This window comes from Alosa pseudoharengus, unplaced genomic scaffold (genome assembly GCF_046254945.1).
Source record: "Alosa pseudoharengus isolate Yale_2024_CS ecotype anadromous, Long Island Sound unplaced genomic scaffold, YU_APseudo_1.1 YU_APseudo_1.1_scf_17, whole genome shotgun sequence".
Taxonomy (NCBI): Eukaryota; Metazoa; Chordata; class Actinopteri; order Clupeiformes; family Clupeidae; genus Alosa; species Alosa pseudoharengus.
The window spans coordinates 36097406-36115593 of record NW_027468640.1 but is presented as its reverse complement, the minus strand read 5'-3'; the positions used below and the strand labels follow the sequence as shown (position 1 = coordinate 36115593).

General features: G+C 40.1%; 1 protein-coding gene across 1 annotated transcript; it reads left to right on the top strand.

Annotated features, from left to right (window-relative positions):
* Window positions 1–8926: 8926 nt before the first annotated feature.
* On the top strand, window positions 8927–14447 carry LOC143127103 (uncharacterized). The gene is made up of 4 exons (XM_076288407.1): window positions 8927–9265; window positions 10359–10424; window positions 13375–13560; window positions 14203–14447. Exons 1-4 carry the CDS (start codon window positions 9079–9081, stop codon window positions 14445–14447), a joined length of 684 nt encoding a protein of 227 aa, XP_076144522.1. The 5' UTR covers window positions 8927–9078.
* The last annotated feature ends 3741 nt before the right edge of the window (window positions 14448–18188 follow it).

The following is an 18188-nucleotide window of genomic DNA, read 5'->3' as shown; positions in this document are numbered from 1 at the left end:
TCCGGTTACAAGTCTGAAGCGCTAACCAGTAGGCCACGGCTGTGACGGCTACCATAGTTCTCAACAAGGCAGCGCTTGAGATATTGGTTGCTATATAACTCCTAACCACTAGATGGGAGAATTTCTTACACAGGGGGGCTTTAACATGCCAAAAAGTCAGACTTTTAAACGTTTTGTGTTTTTGCTACGATAACAGCATTTCAGACTCTTGGCACTAGATTCTTCAAAATAGCTCCCATTTGTGATTTGTGCATTATTGGCATAATCCTAACCGGCTTCATGAAATAGTCACCTAGAATGCTGCTCGATTAATGTTAGTGAGCAAAAAGCAGTGAAGAAGTGCTCAACATGTAACTCCCTGCTGGACAGCATACCACTTATCTGTACTCATTATGTGATATCACTGCTAAATCCTACCTGTAAATACATTGCAGTGTGCTACACCCCTGAGAATATTACGTGTCAATTTCCTGCAGCATAATAAAAGACTACCTTCTCTGGTACCAAGGGTCATTTCCATGATAAGTGACTGTTCAGTGAACGAAACATTTTTTTCCGTTGAGGAAGTTACGCAAAACACAAGGTAGGCCTATTCATTCCACATATTTTGTATACAGATGTTGTTACAGATTCTTTGAATGTGGAGTTGCTTGTCTACAATATCTAGTTATTGTTGTAGTCTAAGAAAGCCAGTGATTGTCAGGAACATTTGGTTGAAGATAGAATTTATGATGAAATAATTTTCTCTGATCCCAAGTGTGACCTCCTTGAACAGTGAGGTTTAAAGATGGATCAAAATAATTTTACAAAGGAACATACTCAAAGCTCAAGGTATGTATAAATGCATTGTTTATTATATGATATTTAAACAGTTGAATTGTCTTTCTGTCACAATTTGCTGAATCTTAATGTGAGGTTGCTGCCTGTTTCCAAATGATCCTGATGGGATAAATAGGATAGGATAGGATCAGCTTGAAACTTTTTAGATGAGGTCAATCTAAAAAGAGGGGAGATTGTTTAAAACATTTAGTTCACACTATGCATAGTTTTGATTTGTTGCCAAAACATATTAAAATCTGTCTGTTTTTTTATTATTGTAATGTCTCGATCGAGGCTTGACATGCAGCTTTATTGCTGGTCAGGAGCAAGGACACAGACACAGAACATAGCACACGCTAGGGAAGTCAAAAGCACTCATCCATTACACACACAGGGTTGGACACAGCCACACCGACAAGAAGGGTCACACAAGAGGTAGAACTAAAAAGGGATTCATGCTACATTAAAACACGTACATTAACAGTAATTAGAGATAAAACACACACAATAACAACCCCAGAGTTCTCCCAGAATCCCCAGCGCTAAACATCGTGGGAGCCGTAGCACACAGTCTCCTACGCCGACGCTACATTATTATTATCAGTTTTTTTCCTGAATTTTTTATTGGGACCATGCTGTGAGTATTTCACACATTGATACATTGTAATTGATGAATTTATTTTATGGATTTTCAGCAACAATGCCACTGGCTGCACGGCCCAAGACAAAGCATCTGAGTCACATCAACTCAGTCCTGCCCCAGTCCCTCAAAAGAGGCAGGCACCAGGGAGGCCGGCCCCACCCCACCAACACACTGGACAAGCCCCACCCCGCCAACACACTGGACAAGCGGATGTAGATGGCAAAGCTCCTCACAAGTTGAAACAGGTAAAGAAACCCAGGTGCTGCTTGGGCTCTTGCCAGCCATCTGAAAATGCACTTAACCATCCATATTATTAACATTGGTTGTTTTGCCGCAATGCTATGGCATAAAACCTAAGCATCTTAAATGACAGTAAAACAGCCTGGTACAATCATCCTAAATTTATTTTGTGATTGGCGACCTAGGGGAAGAAGCACTCACACATATCCGCATGCACTTTCAGATCTGATTCAGATTCTGATTTCAGATCAAACAGTTTTGAATTTGACAGAAAAGATTAGTCCTGGTCACAAAGTTGCAAAGCTGTGCATGCCATATCAAAGGAGCCATGAATGTAGGACTTAGGACAAGACTTTTTCACCAAAATGCTTAAAATTACTTAAAACTTTTGTGAGCCTCTGGGTAATTTGACATGGAAAGACCACACATTTTAACACTTAGTGCTTAAAGAAAACGGCTGGGTTATGTTATTTCAATGCTTTTGCATTGGTATTTGCCTTAATCTAACAGCTTCAAAGTCATTTTGATGGTAAACTAACTTGCAATAGGCAGAATGCTGCGCCTTCCCATTTGTTGCCTACATGTTCCAGAGACCCAGCCTTGCAACTTCGCTGTCCTCCAACAGGGAGAATTTTGCAGTACAATTGTGCAATTGTGCAGTAGCCTTCTATTTGTATGAAATCGTATAGCATTACCTTGTCAGTCAACATGGCTTTTTGGAGATTATTTTTTGCCAGTTTGTAAACAAACCCACATGTACTGTGTCTAGGGGAACAAGTGCAAGCCATGACAATTTGACCTGTCGCTAAGCCCCGCCCCCCATTGTTACCGTGTGAAAACTCGGACAAACAAACCAAACTTGAATCAGAGCCCGTCTACGGAGAGCCTTGCCACTCCGTATTAAGTCCCATTGTACCGAATTTTGGTTGCAGTTCCACCAGAGTTCCACTGGGGGCGATCGCCATGAGTGCAGAATGAATGGGAGTCAATGGAGCTAGACGGCTAAATTTGCCTCTTTCACCTGATTGTCGTTGACAAATCTCAGATTTGATTGTAGTTTGTATAACTTCAACATGGGTTATAGGTCAAAAGTTGAATGAACGAGTACTTATGTCCTTTTGATTTCTTACAGGTTGGGTCGTTGTTGCCCATAACACGCTAGCATTGTGCTAATGAATGACGTCATTGACACGTTTGAAAGGCTTTTTAGAACAATTAAGTGACGTTAAAAAATATAATACTCAACCAAGTGTATTTTCTTTGCCTCCCCTTTCGAAAACAATATTCAAATTACTTGGAAAAAAATTATATCCCGAGAAAAGTGGATATTGAGGGGTACAGCTCCATAGACCTCCATGCATTCTGCACTCGTGGACGAGCGCCCTCATGTGGAACCACAGAAGGAACTGCAACCAGTTCAGAACAGTTTAGAAACCGGAAGTTTTCCGAGAGTGGCAGTTCTCCCCTTATTAGACATTCTCTGCTTGAATAGAAATACATTGTGGACAATGGCAGCTGACAGTATATGAAAGCAGGCTTTGAGGACGTTTTGGTCGATAAAAGGATTTACTTTCCTCCAGAAGCTATCAAAAGGGACTTAATTATGCTATGGAGGGGTGTTTTAAAAACTTTAGAATACATACAAGGTGACAAGCAGTTGTGGCGAGTAGCCTTGCAAATCACCTGCAAAAACCACTGACGTTAATGCTAGCTAGCTAGCTAGTGGAAGATTGATACTAAGATATGTTAGGTTACGTTAATATTTCATGTAGTAAGAATATAGTAGTTGGTTAATGAGCATTTTCATCTTGGGATTTAACAGGGAACCTGTGCCCACGTTGTTGGTTTAGTACTAGCCTACATTATGTCGAGCTGTTGCAAACGCGAGAGACATCCTGTAGGCTACTGTTGATGAAAATATACCCGTTTTCTAGGATCTCGGGGTACCGGTGTTGTGCCCCTTCTGGTTTTTCCACCTACTGGTTTCCGAGCTGTTTCCGAGCCTGTCCAGATGTCATGTATACCTATCAACAGCAGCTGACGGCTACCACGTCGACAGATTCGCTACATATTCATAAACATTTTACTGGCCTTTGCATGTCGCACCTCAATAAAAACTGCACTGAACTGAACTGAATACCTGAGAACTACATTACTATAACATTTTCCAGCGAGGAAAATGCTTTTTTAAAGTAACCTAATTTCGATTCTCTGTGTCGCGCTGGATTCGAACCTTCATCAGCAAAAGTATCACCATGCTAGACTGTCTCGCTCTCCACTAAACTATCAACATCTACATAACTTCTAGAACACAACGCTGTGTTCACTCAGTAGGCCTAGGCCATGATTCACCATTTATCTGAATATTTTGAAACAACTGGTTACCTTGATTTAGGCTTTAAAAACGTAACTGTATCATGCACTCTACCTTCTGTTACACCTCTGCGCTATTCATGTGCAAGGATTTGTCATAAATTCTACCAGGCAACGCACGAGTTATGAAACAATGGGTCTAAAACAACTGGTTACCCTGGACTGAAAACGCATGATCTCGCTCTCAAACAGCTAGTTTGCAATAGCCTACGTTCCCTGGATGCATATGCCTACACATTTTACTGGCCTTTGCGTTTCGCACCTTAATATAATCCGTACACAGCTGAGCACTATAACATTCTCCAGCGAGAAAATAGTTTTTTAGAAGTCGCCTAATAATGACCATGACCATGATCTAGATTCGAATTCTCTTCAGGAAAACAAATTACACGCGTGACCACACCGTTCCCCACTACACCATCAACACTGTGTCAATGATCGTTTAACTATTTTCTATCAAGTCATACATCACTGTTTGTCTGAACATTCCGAAACAACTGGTTACCTTAATTTAGGCTTAAAACATATCGCTCTGCTACACCGCTGCGCCATCTGTGTGCAATGATTTGTCAAAAATTCTACCAGGCAGCATATGGATTCTGAAACAATGGGTCTGAAACCACTGCATGGTTACCCTGGCCTGGAAACGCATGAATTCGAGACTGTGAAAAACAGCTACAATAGCCAGTTCCTTTGGTTTAGGACAAGCAGATTTCTATGGCCATGGCGTCTCGTTTCCAAAATTATAGCCTATGCTATCCTACAACGTTATGTTTACGACGGAATATAAATATTTGCAACCCCTACAATGCTTTTCATTTCAGGTTTTTAATTTTAAAAGGTTAACCTCATATCCCTGTTATCACAAGCAGCTTGTTCTAAATTGGGATGAAACTGGTTACCTTGCCTCAATTAGGCTACAGATGATCCCCACAAGCTGCTTGCGCATATACCAACATTATGTGCTAGTTAATTTGCACCAAAAGCTCTCCAGCTCCAGCTGTTGAGTGTTTGACAGCGAGATCATGCGTTTTCAGTCCAGGGTAACCAGTTGTTTTAGGCCCAATTGTTTCATCATCCGTGCGCTGCCTGGCAGAATGTATGACAAATCCTTGCACATGAATAGCGCAGAGGTACAGAAGGTAGAGTGCATGATACAGTTACGTTTTTAAAGCCTAAATCAATTAAGGTAACCAGTTGTTTCAAAATATTCAGATGAACGGGAAATCATGGCCTACTGAGTGAAAACAACATCATGTCGAATAAGTTTTGTAGTTGTTAGTAGTGTAGTGGAGAGCGAGACAACCTAGCATGGTTTTACTTTTGCTGAGGAGGGTTCGAATCTAGCGCGACAGTTCATCGAAATTAGGTTACTTTTTAAAAAAAGCATTTTTCCCGCTGGAGAATGTTATAGTGATGTAGTGCTCAGATGTTCAGTTCAGTACAGTTTATATTGAGGTGCGACACGCAAAGGCCCGTGAACTGTGTATGAATCCAAGGAACGTAGGCTATGGCAACCTAGCTGTTTGAGAGCGAGATCATGCGTTTCCAGGGCAGGGTAACCAGTTGTTTTAGACCCATTGTTTCATAACTCGTGCGTTGCCTGGTAGAATTTATGACAAATCCTTGCACATGGACAGCGCAGAGGTGTAACAGAAGGTAGAGTGCATGATACAGTTATGTTTTTAAAGCCTAAATCAAGGTAACCAGTTGTTTCAAAATACTCAGATAAACGGTGAATCATGGCCTAGGCCTACTGAGTGAACACAGCGTTATGTTCTGGAAGTTATGTAGATGTTGATAGTTTAGTGGAGAGCGAGGCGGTCTCGCATGGTGATTCTTTTGCTGATGAAGGTTCGAATCCAGCGCGACACAGAGAATCGAAATTAGGTTACTTTAAAAAAGCATTTTTCCCGCTGGAAAATGTTAAAGTAATATAGTGCTCAGGTATTCAGTTCAGTTCAGTGCAGTTTTTATTGAGGTGCGACATGCAAAGGCCAGTAAACTGTTTATGAATATGTAGCGAATCTGTCGACGTGGGTAGCAGTCAGTTGCTGTTGATAGGTATACATGACATCTGGACAGGCTTGGAAACAGCTCGGAAACCAGTAGGTGGAAAAACCAGAAGGGGCACAACACCGGCTATCAGTATTACACATCCCCCATGCAAAACGTTTGACCAGGGTTATCCGTCTGGTTTTTTGAGTTAATAAACTCCATAAATAACCATTAATTTGTCATTTTATGCCTGCTCCCTGTTGTTTCCTATGGAGTTGTCCCATAGATATATACACTAGATGTCGCCTTCTGCTTCTCAGCATGCGTCAACACCGCCGCCATCTTTGTACAGGGATCTGAATCGCTAAACTAGTTCTCCTGTATTGTCAGCGTTACCTATTTAGCGACGTTTGGCCATCCCCAGCGATAGAAAACCTTTTTAGCGATTAGCGACAAATTTGGGAACTTCTCACAATGATGGCAGATCGGCTTCTTTGTTGTTGAAACGTAAGAAAATCACCTTTCTCATGGCTTTGTCATTTATGAATTCAGCTACATCTCGTTTGCCCATGGCACTGACCCATGATTATAAAAGTAACGACTGGCGTAGCCTATGTAGTAGCAGAGGTAAATGTTCTACAGATCTACAGCAACTTCTGGTGAGATTACAACTTACATGAGTAAACGAGACGAGGGGTATGTGGCCTCAACCAGAGCCTGTCTACGAAGAGCCTGTTTACTTTCATTGTATCGAACCTGGTTGCAGTTTACTCATTGTTCCTCTAGGGGCCGCCGCTAGCTAGTGCAGAATGAATGGGAGTCTATGGGGCTAGACGGGTAAAATGTATCTTTATTATCGTCTTAAGCTTAGTTTTCTGTAGACTCAACCATAAATACATGCCTGTCAGTTGGAACAACCCAAAAAATTAGATAATTGCTTGAGATTTTGACGATTTATGGTGATTTTATTTTCGCTAGATCTTTGCCCAGATTGACGCTAATGCATTATAGAGGAGTGGATCACTGAAGCAAGATGGTGTCTCGATTGACGCATTCGTTCCAATGAACAGCAGTAGTCAAGGCGACATCTAGTGTATATATCTATGGAGTTGTCCGAGCTGATGTCCGAGTCCCGTTGAGGCTGGACTGTCATTGGCTCATCAGCGTTCTAAGGGTGGCGCTTAGCGACAGGTCAATTGTGTAAAATACAACTATTCTTTACGCTTTACGGGGAACCAGTAGCAAAACAAAAACTGCATTGGATTGCTTTAAATCACTGAACAAATGTAAATGTCACAAATATAACCACAAACATTGATGAGTCAGCTTAGTGCTCCCACCTGACACCCCATAAAGTTCATGTACAGGAAATGTGCTCATTGAGAAACATTTTGCCCTCCATTTACATTAGAGTCATTACATTTTTGGTGAAAATAAAGATTACAGTCGTTTTCCAAGGCACTGTAAAAGTCATTATCATCTTTTTGTTATGAAATATGAAAACAAGTGTAAAATTGAAGATGTGCCTTTACTGTAAGGTCATCAGAACACTACTTTCATAATGACATTACGTGCCTTGTGCAGGATTATCCGTCACATCCATGGGAACCATCAATTACTAAAGGTAATGTGAAATCACATTTTGAAACCTACAAAGAACAAACATCTCTCAGTATTATTAATTGCTTAATTAATATCTTAACCAACATGTTAACTTTTATTATTGTTATTCCTAGATTTACCTTCTCCTCATACACTTAAGTTATCTTTAGTGAAACCAGACACTGTGTGCGTAACCTGGAAACACAATGAAGAAGTGACTGATGATACAAAATTCAGAATCACCTGGACAAGTAAAAGTAATAACCAGGAATACCATGAGGTGCAAGTTCCAAAAGTAACTATTAAGGATCTTGTAGCAACAGAGGAGTATGAATTTAAAGTTGCCTATCTGAGTGCTGACAGAAGACGGTGCAGTCCATATGTGTCTAAAACTATATCAACAGGTATGGTTAAGCTGATGTGTATGAAAATGCTTTTGAAATAAACAGGTATTCAATAGATGCTATTCTTATGCAAACTGACATGAAAAAGTGAGCATATTGATACTGTTCTTTATAACATGACATTAGCATTACAATAGTATGAATATACCGAATACAATAAATGTGTGTTGTTATTAGTGTTCTGTGGGTGTGTTTGACCCATGACACCATATGACATTATAGATTCAGTAGTACAGTGTGCAACAATTTTGCAGCTTTTCATTGTATATGGACATGCAAAGAGCTAATGGTCTAAATGTCAGTCCAATTAGCCTGCTACTATGCACTATGCTATTCTGTGTCTGGGGCAGGCCAAAAAAATTCAGCTCATCACCACCAAAAGGCTAGCCTGGAAAATCCAGACCCTGATAATCTAGAAAGATTAAGGGTCTGGCAAAGAACAATGTAATGGCCCAACTCGAGGGGCGGCAACAAGCATGCATTTAAAAATCTCACTGCACGCAATTGGATAACATTAGACCATGTTTACTCTGAATGATTTCGGACTTCGACGCAATCGGATAACACTACGACCAATGTGCACTGTCCTCCAACGTTGCAGCGCTGTCTTCATCAGTTTAGCTGGTTCCCCGGAATGTTGGGGTAAAAGTAACGTGCATCATTGCTCTTTGCCAGAGTGTCTCGCAGAGACAATTCCATTGTGCTCTCGCGAGAACTCTGGATTTCCAGGGTACCAAAAGGCATGAGTGGCCTTTATCAGTGCACTATCTTTTGCAGTAGTTACATTACTATAGTTTTCAACCAAAAGCCCTTACTGCTGCCTTTAATAGGCCACACATGTTCAAAATGAGGTAAATGCCACTGAGTTACTTTTGGTAACATTGTTATTGTTATTTAGCTTGTGTACATTTGGCTACAGGTGTCCCAGCACCTGAAAAGTTATTGGTGGATTCAGTGACTGCTACATCTGCTAATGTTAGCTGGAGTCTGGCTGACAAAATGAGGCAAAGACCACACAGATTTCTCATCTATTATTGGAGTGAAGACGATGATCCAGAGGCCATCTCTACAGAATCATACACCACAGACATCACAGGCTTGACTCCAGAAACTGAATACCATCTCAGTATATCCACAGTGCTTCATGGAGAACCAAGCAAGGCTGTTGAAACTCATTTTTTCACAGGTGAGAAACAATTGCCTGTCTTTTTTTGCCAGTGGCCCACTCGAGGTGCTGGCATTTTAATCATCCATATACGGGTGGGCCAGTGGTGAGTTACGGACAGACTCTTGACAGTTTTGCCACTTGTGGTTCTAAAACTTAAAGGAGAATTCCAACGATTTTTCACATAGATCTCTGTTTCTCAAGGTCACACTGCAAAAAATTAATTCTAACCAAGTGTTATTAATCTTATATTAAGATTAAAAAATCTATTTGGTATTGTTTTTAGTATGAAAAGACTTACCTAGCGCCCTCTCAAAAGAACACTTTGACTTAATTTAAGAAGACTTTGACTTATTTTAAGGAGTCTTATCAAGACAAATTTGCTCAACGCACTGGCAGACAAATTTGCTTGTTTTTAGGACAAATTTGCTTAACGCACTGGCAGACAAATTTGCTTGTTTTCAGGATGAGATGTCTTAAAATAAGTCAAACTTTTTTTAAATTAAGTCAAATGTTTTCACAAGAAAGCGCTAGGTAAGTCTCTTTATACTGAAAACAATACCAACTAGTTTTTTTTATCTTGATATAAGATAAATAACACTTGGTTAGATTTTGTTAGATAAGAAGTTTTTGCAGTGCACCAAGTACTCTTGGTACAAAAAAAACCGAAACAATCGGTTTTACCTAACTCGAGTTGCTGCAGCCAACAGCTAGAGCTACCAGACAGCTAGTGCTACACTCTGGGGGCATGAACAGAGTGTAGCTCTGTAGCTGCCTGTTAGCTCTAGCTGTTCGCTGCAGCAACTGATTGTTTCTGGGGGATTTCGTACCGCCAGTACTCGGTGGCCTCGAGAGAGAGAGAGATCTACAGTATGTGCAAAATCGCTGGAGAATGAAATTCTCCTTTAATTGATTGATTTTAATATGATTTCATGTTATTTTATTAATATTCTAAAGACGTTAAACTAAAGATGATGGTGGTCCAACAGCTGACCAGAAGTAACACAGCAACCAAAAGTCACCAGTGGTGCGATATCTGTGAATCTGTGTTATGTTTTTGTTTGATGCCTCAAATAGCCTAGTTTACAGCATATTCTTAATACTATTTCCATAGATGATGTTAGTAACAGTCAACTGACGGGAGCATTACCAGACAGCAAGCAAACTACTCTCTCTAGAGGTAGGTATTACTCAGTAATGTGTCATATAACATGTGAGATGTGCCCTTGCGATATGGGGATTTCGCCTTATTCACTCGGCGGCCAGAACGAGGCTACAGGGTACACTTGCCATTACACCTCAGTCCAGCAGATGGTGGTAATGCACTTAATTTGCAAACTTCCAAAAAAAGCTCACCGAACCAGAGAGACGTAGCCTGGGTGCCAGCCGAACTTAGTCCTGCCCACAACATTTGAGGTCGGGAAGTTCGGTCTGGCATTGCTCCGTTGTGCACTGCAAAAAATGAATTCTAACCAAGTGTTATTGATCTTATATTAAGATTAAAAAATCTATTTGGTATTGTTTTTAGTATGAAAAGACTTACCTAGCGCCCTCTCAAAAGATCATTTTGACTTAATTTAAGAAGACTTTAACTTATTTTAAGGAGTCTTATCAAGACAAATTTGCTCAACGCACTGGCAGACAAATTTGCTTGTTTTTAGGACAAATTTGCTTAACGCACTGGCAGACAAATTTGCTTGTTTTCAAGATGACATGTCTTAAAATAAGTACATTTTTTCTTAAATTAAGTCAAATGATTTCACAAGAAAGCACTAGGTAAGTGTCTTTATACTGAAAACAATACCAACTAGTTTTTTTTATCTTGATATAAGATTAATAACACTTGGTTAGATTTTGTTAGATAAGCAGTTTTTGCAGTGTGGAGCCGGGCGGACCAATCAAATCGGGCTTTACGATGATGGACAGGTGAGCAACAGCGCCTCATCTATCACGTCATCTGAGCACGCTTAGGTTGATTATGTTTGCAACAAAAACGCTGTGGCTAGAAGGAGACAGATGGCTTCTAAGACCCCATTATGGAAAATGCTTATTATTTCAATGAGGTTTTATTACTGAAAACGAGTGTTTCTGAAAACTTTGGCCAAAGTTGAGATGTAAGAAAACTCATGGTTTCACTTTCATCAAGGGAAAACAGCGTTTTGCATTGTGACATCCCTCGTTCATTTGAAATCTCTGATTGACCTGTTCGAGGGATTTGCGACAGCCTTTCCCAGCTGTTTATAACATGTTTGTAGCATATCAGTGTTCAACGGAATTATTTTTAAAAACGGAGGGGATATAGGGCCCTATCATGACACTCTAAAGCGCAACGTCACTCGTCAAAAGTTCATTCAAATTTAGTAGGATGTCCAGTTCACATTGGGAGGGGTTTCGTTATCAAACGTGGAGCGCATGGCGCAACAAGGTGTTCCTAGGTTTTTTAATTAGTCCTATGGCTGTGTTTGGGGCGTAACATAATTTAAACCAATGAGAATGACATCTGTCATTCCCTTTAACGGCGCAAAGCGCGATATGTCAAATAAATGCATCGGTATTTTGGCATTCAACGGCACATTTGAAGGAGGCTGCTTGCGAGACCGTATGAAATAGTCTTAAACCATGCTTTACTAAAACCTAGCATAGCCTTCACACATTTGCACTCGTCTATTATTTGAACTCATTGGCAAAGTGAAACTAACTTCACCAAGGTGTCAGTCAACGAAGACAGTTATATGCAGTTACTTTCACTACTGACTGACAATGGGTTACCATCGAAAACATAGGCTGGAAAAAGCAACACTTACCCTAATATTGCTCAAATGACTGAATAAAACAACATTTATCCTGCAGAGGAGTTGCTTATATCTCGTGACAGTGCGTCTTCAGCTGTGCTCCATACGTGTCTCTCGCCTCTCCCCTAATTGACTCTTAACCGTCATTACCAGTTTGCAAATGATGGTGAATAACTACTCATCATGAGTACAGTATTTCGTAATATCTTTATTCTAATTATGTTTCCCATTGTAATCGTGCAATTTGTAATGCTTTGCATGGACGTGCGCTGGTGTGCGTTCATGAATTATAGAAGGATGGTGCGTGCACCTGCCAATATGACTGTTGACATGCGCTCTTAAAATAGCATATGAACAACTCGCCATTGACTTCTGACCAGGTTTAGGTGGTGTACAATAGCGATTTTTAGACAACGCGCCAGGCCCCTCCCTAGGTTATTAATTGCCACACCCCTGGGCGCAATGTTTAAAAAATAAACGTGCAAAATACCGAATTAAACTTTGCGCGGGTGAAAAACAAGTTTTACGCCATGCGCTGGTGTGCAAAATAGCCCATAGGCTATCAGTTTTTTCCTAATAGCCTACCCTACTACGTATCTCTTAGATTTCGCTAATGAGTGTTGTAGGAGATATTGATGGCACAATAACTTTTACAAAAGACCAGAAAACAATGTTAAGGCATTTGTGGAGAAGAAGGATGGTTCGTGTGTTCTTCCTACATTTCACAGTAAGCTATTTCGTTTTGATCTGATTGGTTAGGTCTATCCAATTGGAGTGCAGAGGCATTCCCCCCCTGTATCGGTTGAAACGCGCCCCATAAGTCCAATGGAGTAGTATCAGACTCATATTCTGACTAGAATTTGAGTATGACAACATCAGGCTAAGAGAGAAGGGTTCGCTGGCCTGTTCTTCTTCTTCTTCAGTGAGTTTTCTTGGCAGTTTGCAAACGGAGTGCATTACCACCACCATCTGCTGGACTTAGGTGTAATGGCAAGAGTACCTGTAGCCTAGTTCTGGCCGCCAGGTGAATAAGGCGAATAAAAAATGAAAACTGGGGAGTTGCCAACAGTTGATGTATATAACAATAACTACTATTAGTAGTAGTAGTAATAGTAGTAGTGGTAGTAGTAGTATGGTACAAATAAATAAGTTCAGAGTTGTAGCATTTTGGGAAGTCCCCATCAATGGTGTTTTGCCAGCATGCTAAAAGGGACTTGGATTAGAGAAAGGAACTTATTTACATTATTAAAGTGCATATAATTTAGGATGATACAGACTGACAGACTGAAATGTAAGTGTGTTTATTGAAAAGATGGATGGTCTGTCCTTCAACCTTAGTGTGGACATTTTACACTGTGGCTCCTGGAAAGGCACAGAATATCGTTCAGCATATCAGCAAGTGGCTGAAAGAGAGACATATGAAAGAAGAAGAGTCGCCTGAGGAATGTGACTTCATCCTGGCTGTCTGTCCAATTGTATCCCGTCTTGCCACAGACTTTGAGACAATTCTGAAAATGATTCCTGGTAACTCTCAGAAACGTACTGTGTTGTGCTGATGGCCTCTGCCCCTGACATATACATAACATTTATTCAATTAAATAATGCCTTTATCCATACACTTCAAACACACCTTCACTGTATATCGACCACTTTTGCACTTAGTGAGCACATCATCTACCTGCTGTCTGCACTTTGTCAGACAGTCTCAGCACTTAGTACTTAGTAAATGTGCAGAATTTCACTGTTATTTTGAGCAGCTTGTGATCTGCCTTGTGGCAAGACCTTAGTACCGAGTCCCTCACATGCAAAGGCTGTGCTGATGTGCTTGGATGAATGTCTTTAGGATTTTTATTGGGTAAACCATAAGTCCTGCGTCACCTTCCTAAAATAATAGCATAAGTTATTTTTAATACAAAAACATTTTTGGTTAACTTTTTTTGTGTTTTCTGAAAAACCTGAAAAAAAATGACGTATGCCATTATTTTAAGAAGGTGACGTGCAGCTGTTTATGTGGTGGAGAAACAAGACTGTAGCCCATAAGCATTTATCTGTCAATAAACCTAAAATGTTCACTGTTTTTGTGACAAATAACTTCAATAACAAGTTATGAACTACAGTAATAAAATAAACTTTGCCTTACACAGACAATTTCTTTGTTTTTGTCAGGCTCCCATCCTGCCATCCTGGTGGTGGTACACCACACCTTTAGACCAGATTATGTGGTTCCTGACAGCAAAAAGCTTCTCGGCAGAAGTGACATTCTACTGGTGGACCTCCTTTTTGATGAGGACCAGAGATTTCTGCACTGTAGTCGGAACAACATAGCATTCGACACAATGATGAAATGGATAAGGGACAATATATACAGTAGGCAAGGCACCTACCAATTCATGCACATGTCAGACACTTGATTTTGACAGTGCCTGTATATTGTGTAATGTACATGTGGTGAAGAAAACAACGTTTAACTTTTTTTTAAATGTACATTTTGACTATATTGTTTCTCAACAGGGATCAACTTTAAAAGGAGGATCAGGTTGATTTTACAGAGATGGTCTAAAGCTGAGCATTGCATTGAACTTGGAAGAAGCATACAGGTGCATATTCTTTATTCTTTAAATTCTTTATTGTAATGTTGAGATTTTTTATTTTCATGAGCTGTAAACTGTAATGTTGACCTGAGAAGATCTCTAATCAGCTAATTAAGTTTAATAAAAAAAAAACACCGGCAATGGCTTCCTGAGCCTTTATTCTCCCAATCAAATAGGGCAATCATGGCCTACTGGTTAGGGCTTTGGGCTTGGAACCAAAGGGTTGCCGGTTCGATCCCCGACCAGTGAGAACGGCTGAAGTGCCCTTGAGCAAGGCATCTAACCCCTCACTGCTCCCTGAGCGCTGCTGTAGCAAGGCAGCTCACAGCAAGGCTGCTCTGGGTTAGTGTGTGCTTCACCACACTGTGTTTTCATTGTGTGCTCTGTGTGTTCACTAATTCATGGATGGGATACATGCAGAGACCAGATTCCTTGTATACGCAAGTATACTTGGCCAAGAAACCTGATTTACAAATTTACATTAACATTTTAGATGCACCTGCATTGTCATGTGTAACACACCTGTATTTATCTAGTCACTATATCACTATGATGGTAGCATTTCAATCATGCTGTGACAGTTAATTCAAGAAACTATTTTAATAAGCTTTATTTGTATAGTGTGAAATGTAAAATGAAATGTATAATGTGAAATGTAAAATGTCTGATATGCATTTACAAGATGTATTTCTGCTATGTTGTATACGCTTACAATGGCAGTATGCGGCACCTTTTCTATAGTTTGCGGGTAGGGCAGAGGCATGGTTTGAGTTTATGGTATGGTATGGTTGGTTTTGGCCATTATTTCTGCCAGTCAACACATTTCTTTAGGATAGCTGAGGGCAGGGTGTGGTTTGATAGGCTGTTCAGCTGCTGAGCTGAAATATCACCAACTTTTTTCCCTATTTGCTGATTTTAACTTTAATCAATGCAGAGTTTAACCAAGGCAGTAAGTAGGCTCACCAAGTGTCTTCCACGTAACTGTCCCAACACCCCTCCTCAAAACATTGTTTAATAAATCATTCTTATGCCTTACTCTTTCTTTGAGGCAACTACCTGATATCTGTGGACCTTTATTCTGTGTCAGCAACATGCTTATAGGCCATTATTCTTTTATCTCATTACCTTTGGAGTGAAAAAAAGGGTGTAACCTTGCATGTATACCTTAAAGCTTAACTCCGGAACGATTACAACCCAGGGTCTATTTCACCATGACAACGAGTCGAATACACCCTCGAGAGCTAGATTACGTTGACCGAAGGAGTACCGGGTTTGAGCTTCATTGCATCCAGCCAAAAGGCTAACAGTGGAACTGTCTGGGGCAGGCCGCCAAACGTATCCAAAAGGGAAAAAAATGTCTGCAGTAGTATGAATAGGGCCCCTACACATAAAATGAAGCATGAATACCTTAGTAAGTGTACCGGGTGTTAGTGTTTTGGCTGGATGCGCTGAAGCCGGTCAAACTCGGCACTCCTTCGGTCAACGTAATCTAGCTCTCAAGGGTGTATTCAACTCGTCATGGTGAAAATGAGCCTGGGTTGAAATTGCTCCAGAGTTACACTTGAAAAGTGAGTATACTTTCCAGTATATTCAAATGTAACAGTATCATTGAGAATAGCAATAAAGTAATAAAGTAGGTCTATCTACTGGTACACAATTGTTTTTGAATATTTTGTAGCAATACTATTTGTGATTCATGTTTTCAAGCATTGTGTTGAACTTATATTCAGCCAGCCTGATTTAATGAAAGTACGATGTATTGCGACATCAGATGCAAGTCAAATTTGTAGTTTCTTATGTCTCGTTCCATCGAACTACAGATCCGCTACCCGATCTGGCAAACGTACATAGTGCGGTTATAGCCGATAGAGGTCCGCGAAGCGAATGCAGAAGAGCCGTTCAACCCTGTTACGAGTTGATGAACCACTGAAATGATTTTGGAAACATTATTTTAAGGTACAAAAAACTCTTTGGTGTTGCTTTAAAGGCACACAGTGCAAGATTTTCACCTTCATGAAGCCAATTTGACGGTAAACGAACTTGTAATAGGCGAATCGTTCACCTTAACTCGCCAGAGTGTGAAACTGGAGGGCGCAGCCAGCCAGAAGCAGATGGGCTCCCCCTATTAAGTCAGGTTCTGCTCAAGGTTTCTTCCTGGAATATGGGAGTTTTTCCTTGCCACAGTTGCCATATGGCGTGCTTGTGGGGGGTAAGAGGGTTAAGGCTGCCAGTCTTATGACATGTCATTTTCTATATTCTTGATATGTTGCTGAGTGGATCATAAACGGCCCAGCAATGAAGAAATGTGATTGATAATGACTGACTGACTATTATTTTGTTACATGCTTCAAATGTAAAGCACTTTGAGCTGCATTCTGTGTATGAAAGGTGCTATACAAATAAAGCTTATTATACTTTAAAGTTGTTTTGTTGTCCAGCCAATTGTATGATAGGACACTGAAAATGTGCCAAGTAGTTGTCATAATGAATACATTTATCTACATGAAAAAAATTAGCTCAAACTTGACCTTTGACCCTTATTTGGAAGTTATTGTATTCTGCCTTTGCATTATCTGCAAAACAATAATGGGTCATACAAAGGCAAAATACCTTAACTTCTAATTTATTGACCATTTGGACTTTTTTCACTCTATAAACAGTTCTATCATAACAATGATAGCCTTAAAATAACATTTATTGAGTTCTGTCTAGTAAGGCTTGATATTACATCAATAGAATATTACAAAATAAAAAATAATGAGAAGGCTACAACTATACTGGGCCCAGTTTCCCGATAACGACAGAGACACGCTCTTAAGAGGGTTTTCTACGATTCATCTTACGATCGTTCGTTTGGTTTTTCCGACTGTTTCCCGAACATGCTCGTAGCGTGAACGCGCGTGCACTGCTCTTAAGATGCTCTTAAGGGGAGCGGTCCACGTTAATAGTTCTGAAATATCCTCTGATTTGATGGTGATGTCAGATGACTGCACGTCACAGCTATAGGCCTACCGTTTAAACTTCGGATCTACACATTAATTCACATCAATACGAAAATAGAAACACTTTGACATCTGCATCTGACATAAGCATCCCAAGTAGGTTATATACCACACACAGACATAAATAATTGTAATTATTTAAGATTAGATTGTTGCACCATGCAATACATTTTCACTGTGTCACTTAAGAACACGTTTGAAGATAAGAAAGAAGTCGAGTAAGAAAGTGAGGAAATGTGTAGGCTTAGATTTTGATGTAGTAGGCCTACAGACTAAACCACATGTTCCTTTCTCTGCTTGTACCCTTATAGGCCTAATAAAATATAGCCCTCACTAAGCAAAGATAATGGCAAACTATTCTGGAAACGTCTCGTTTCATAACTTGATTGCATTTTTGTCCGCTTTTCATCACATTATTATGACCATTAAATTTAGGCTATGCTATTTTGCACACTAAAATCTGATTAATCACAGGTAAACACAATAAAGAATGGGAACGTAAGTTGGATTATGTATTCTAAGTTGTAATTCCTCTGTATGTCCTGTTGGTGACCTCAGT

What these genes read in the sequence shown, in the direction of transcription:
- LOC143127103 (XM_076288407.1), top strand. Translation starts at nt 9,079, where the DNA reads ATGAGGCAAAGACCACACAGATTTCTCATCTATTATTGGAGTGAAGAC. An exon ending in TGAAACTCATTTTTTCACAG is followed by an intron (nt 9,266 to 10,358) that starts GTGAGAAACAAT and finishes CTATTTCCATAG; the next exon opens with ATGATGTTAGTAACAGTCAA. An exon ending in GCAAACTACTCTCTCTAGAG is followed by an intron (nt 10,425 to 13,374) that starts GTAGGTATTACT and finishes CTTCAACCTTAG; the next exon opens with TGTGGACATTTTACACTGTG.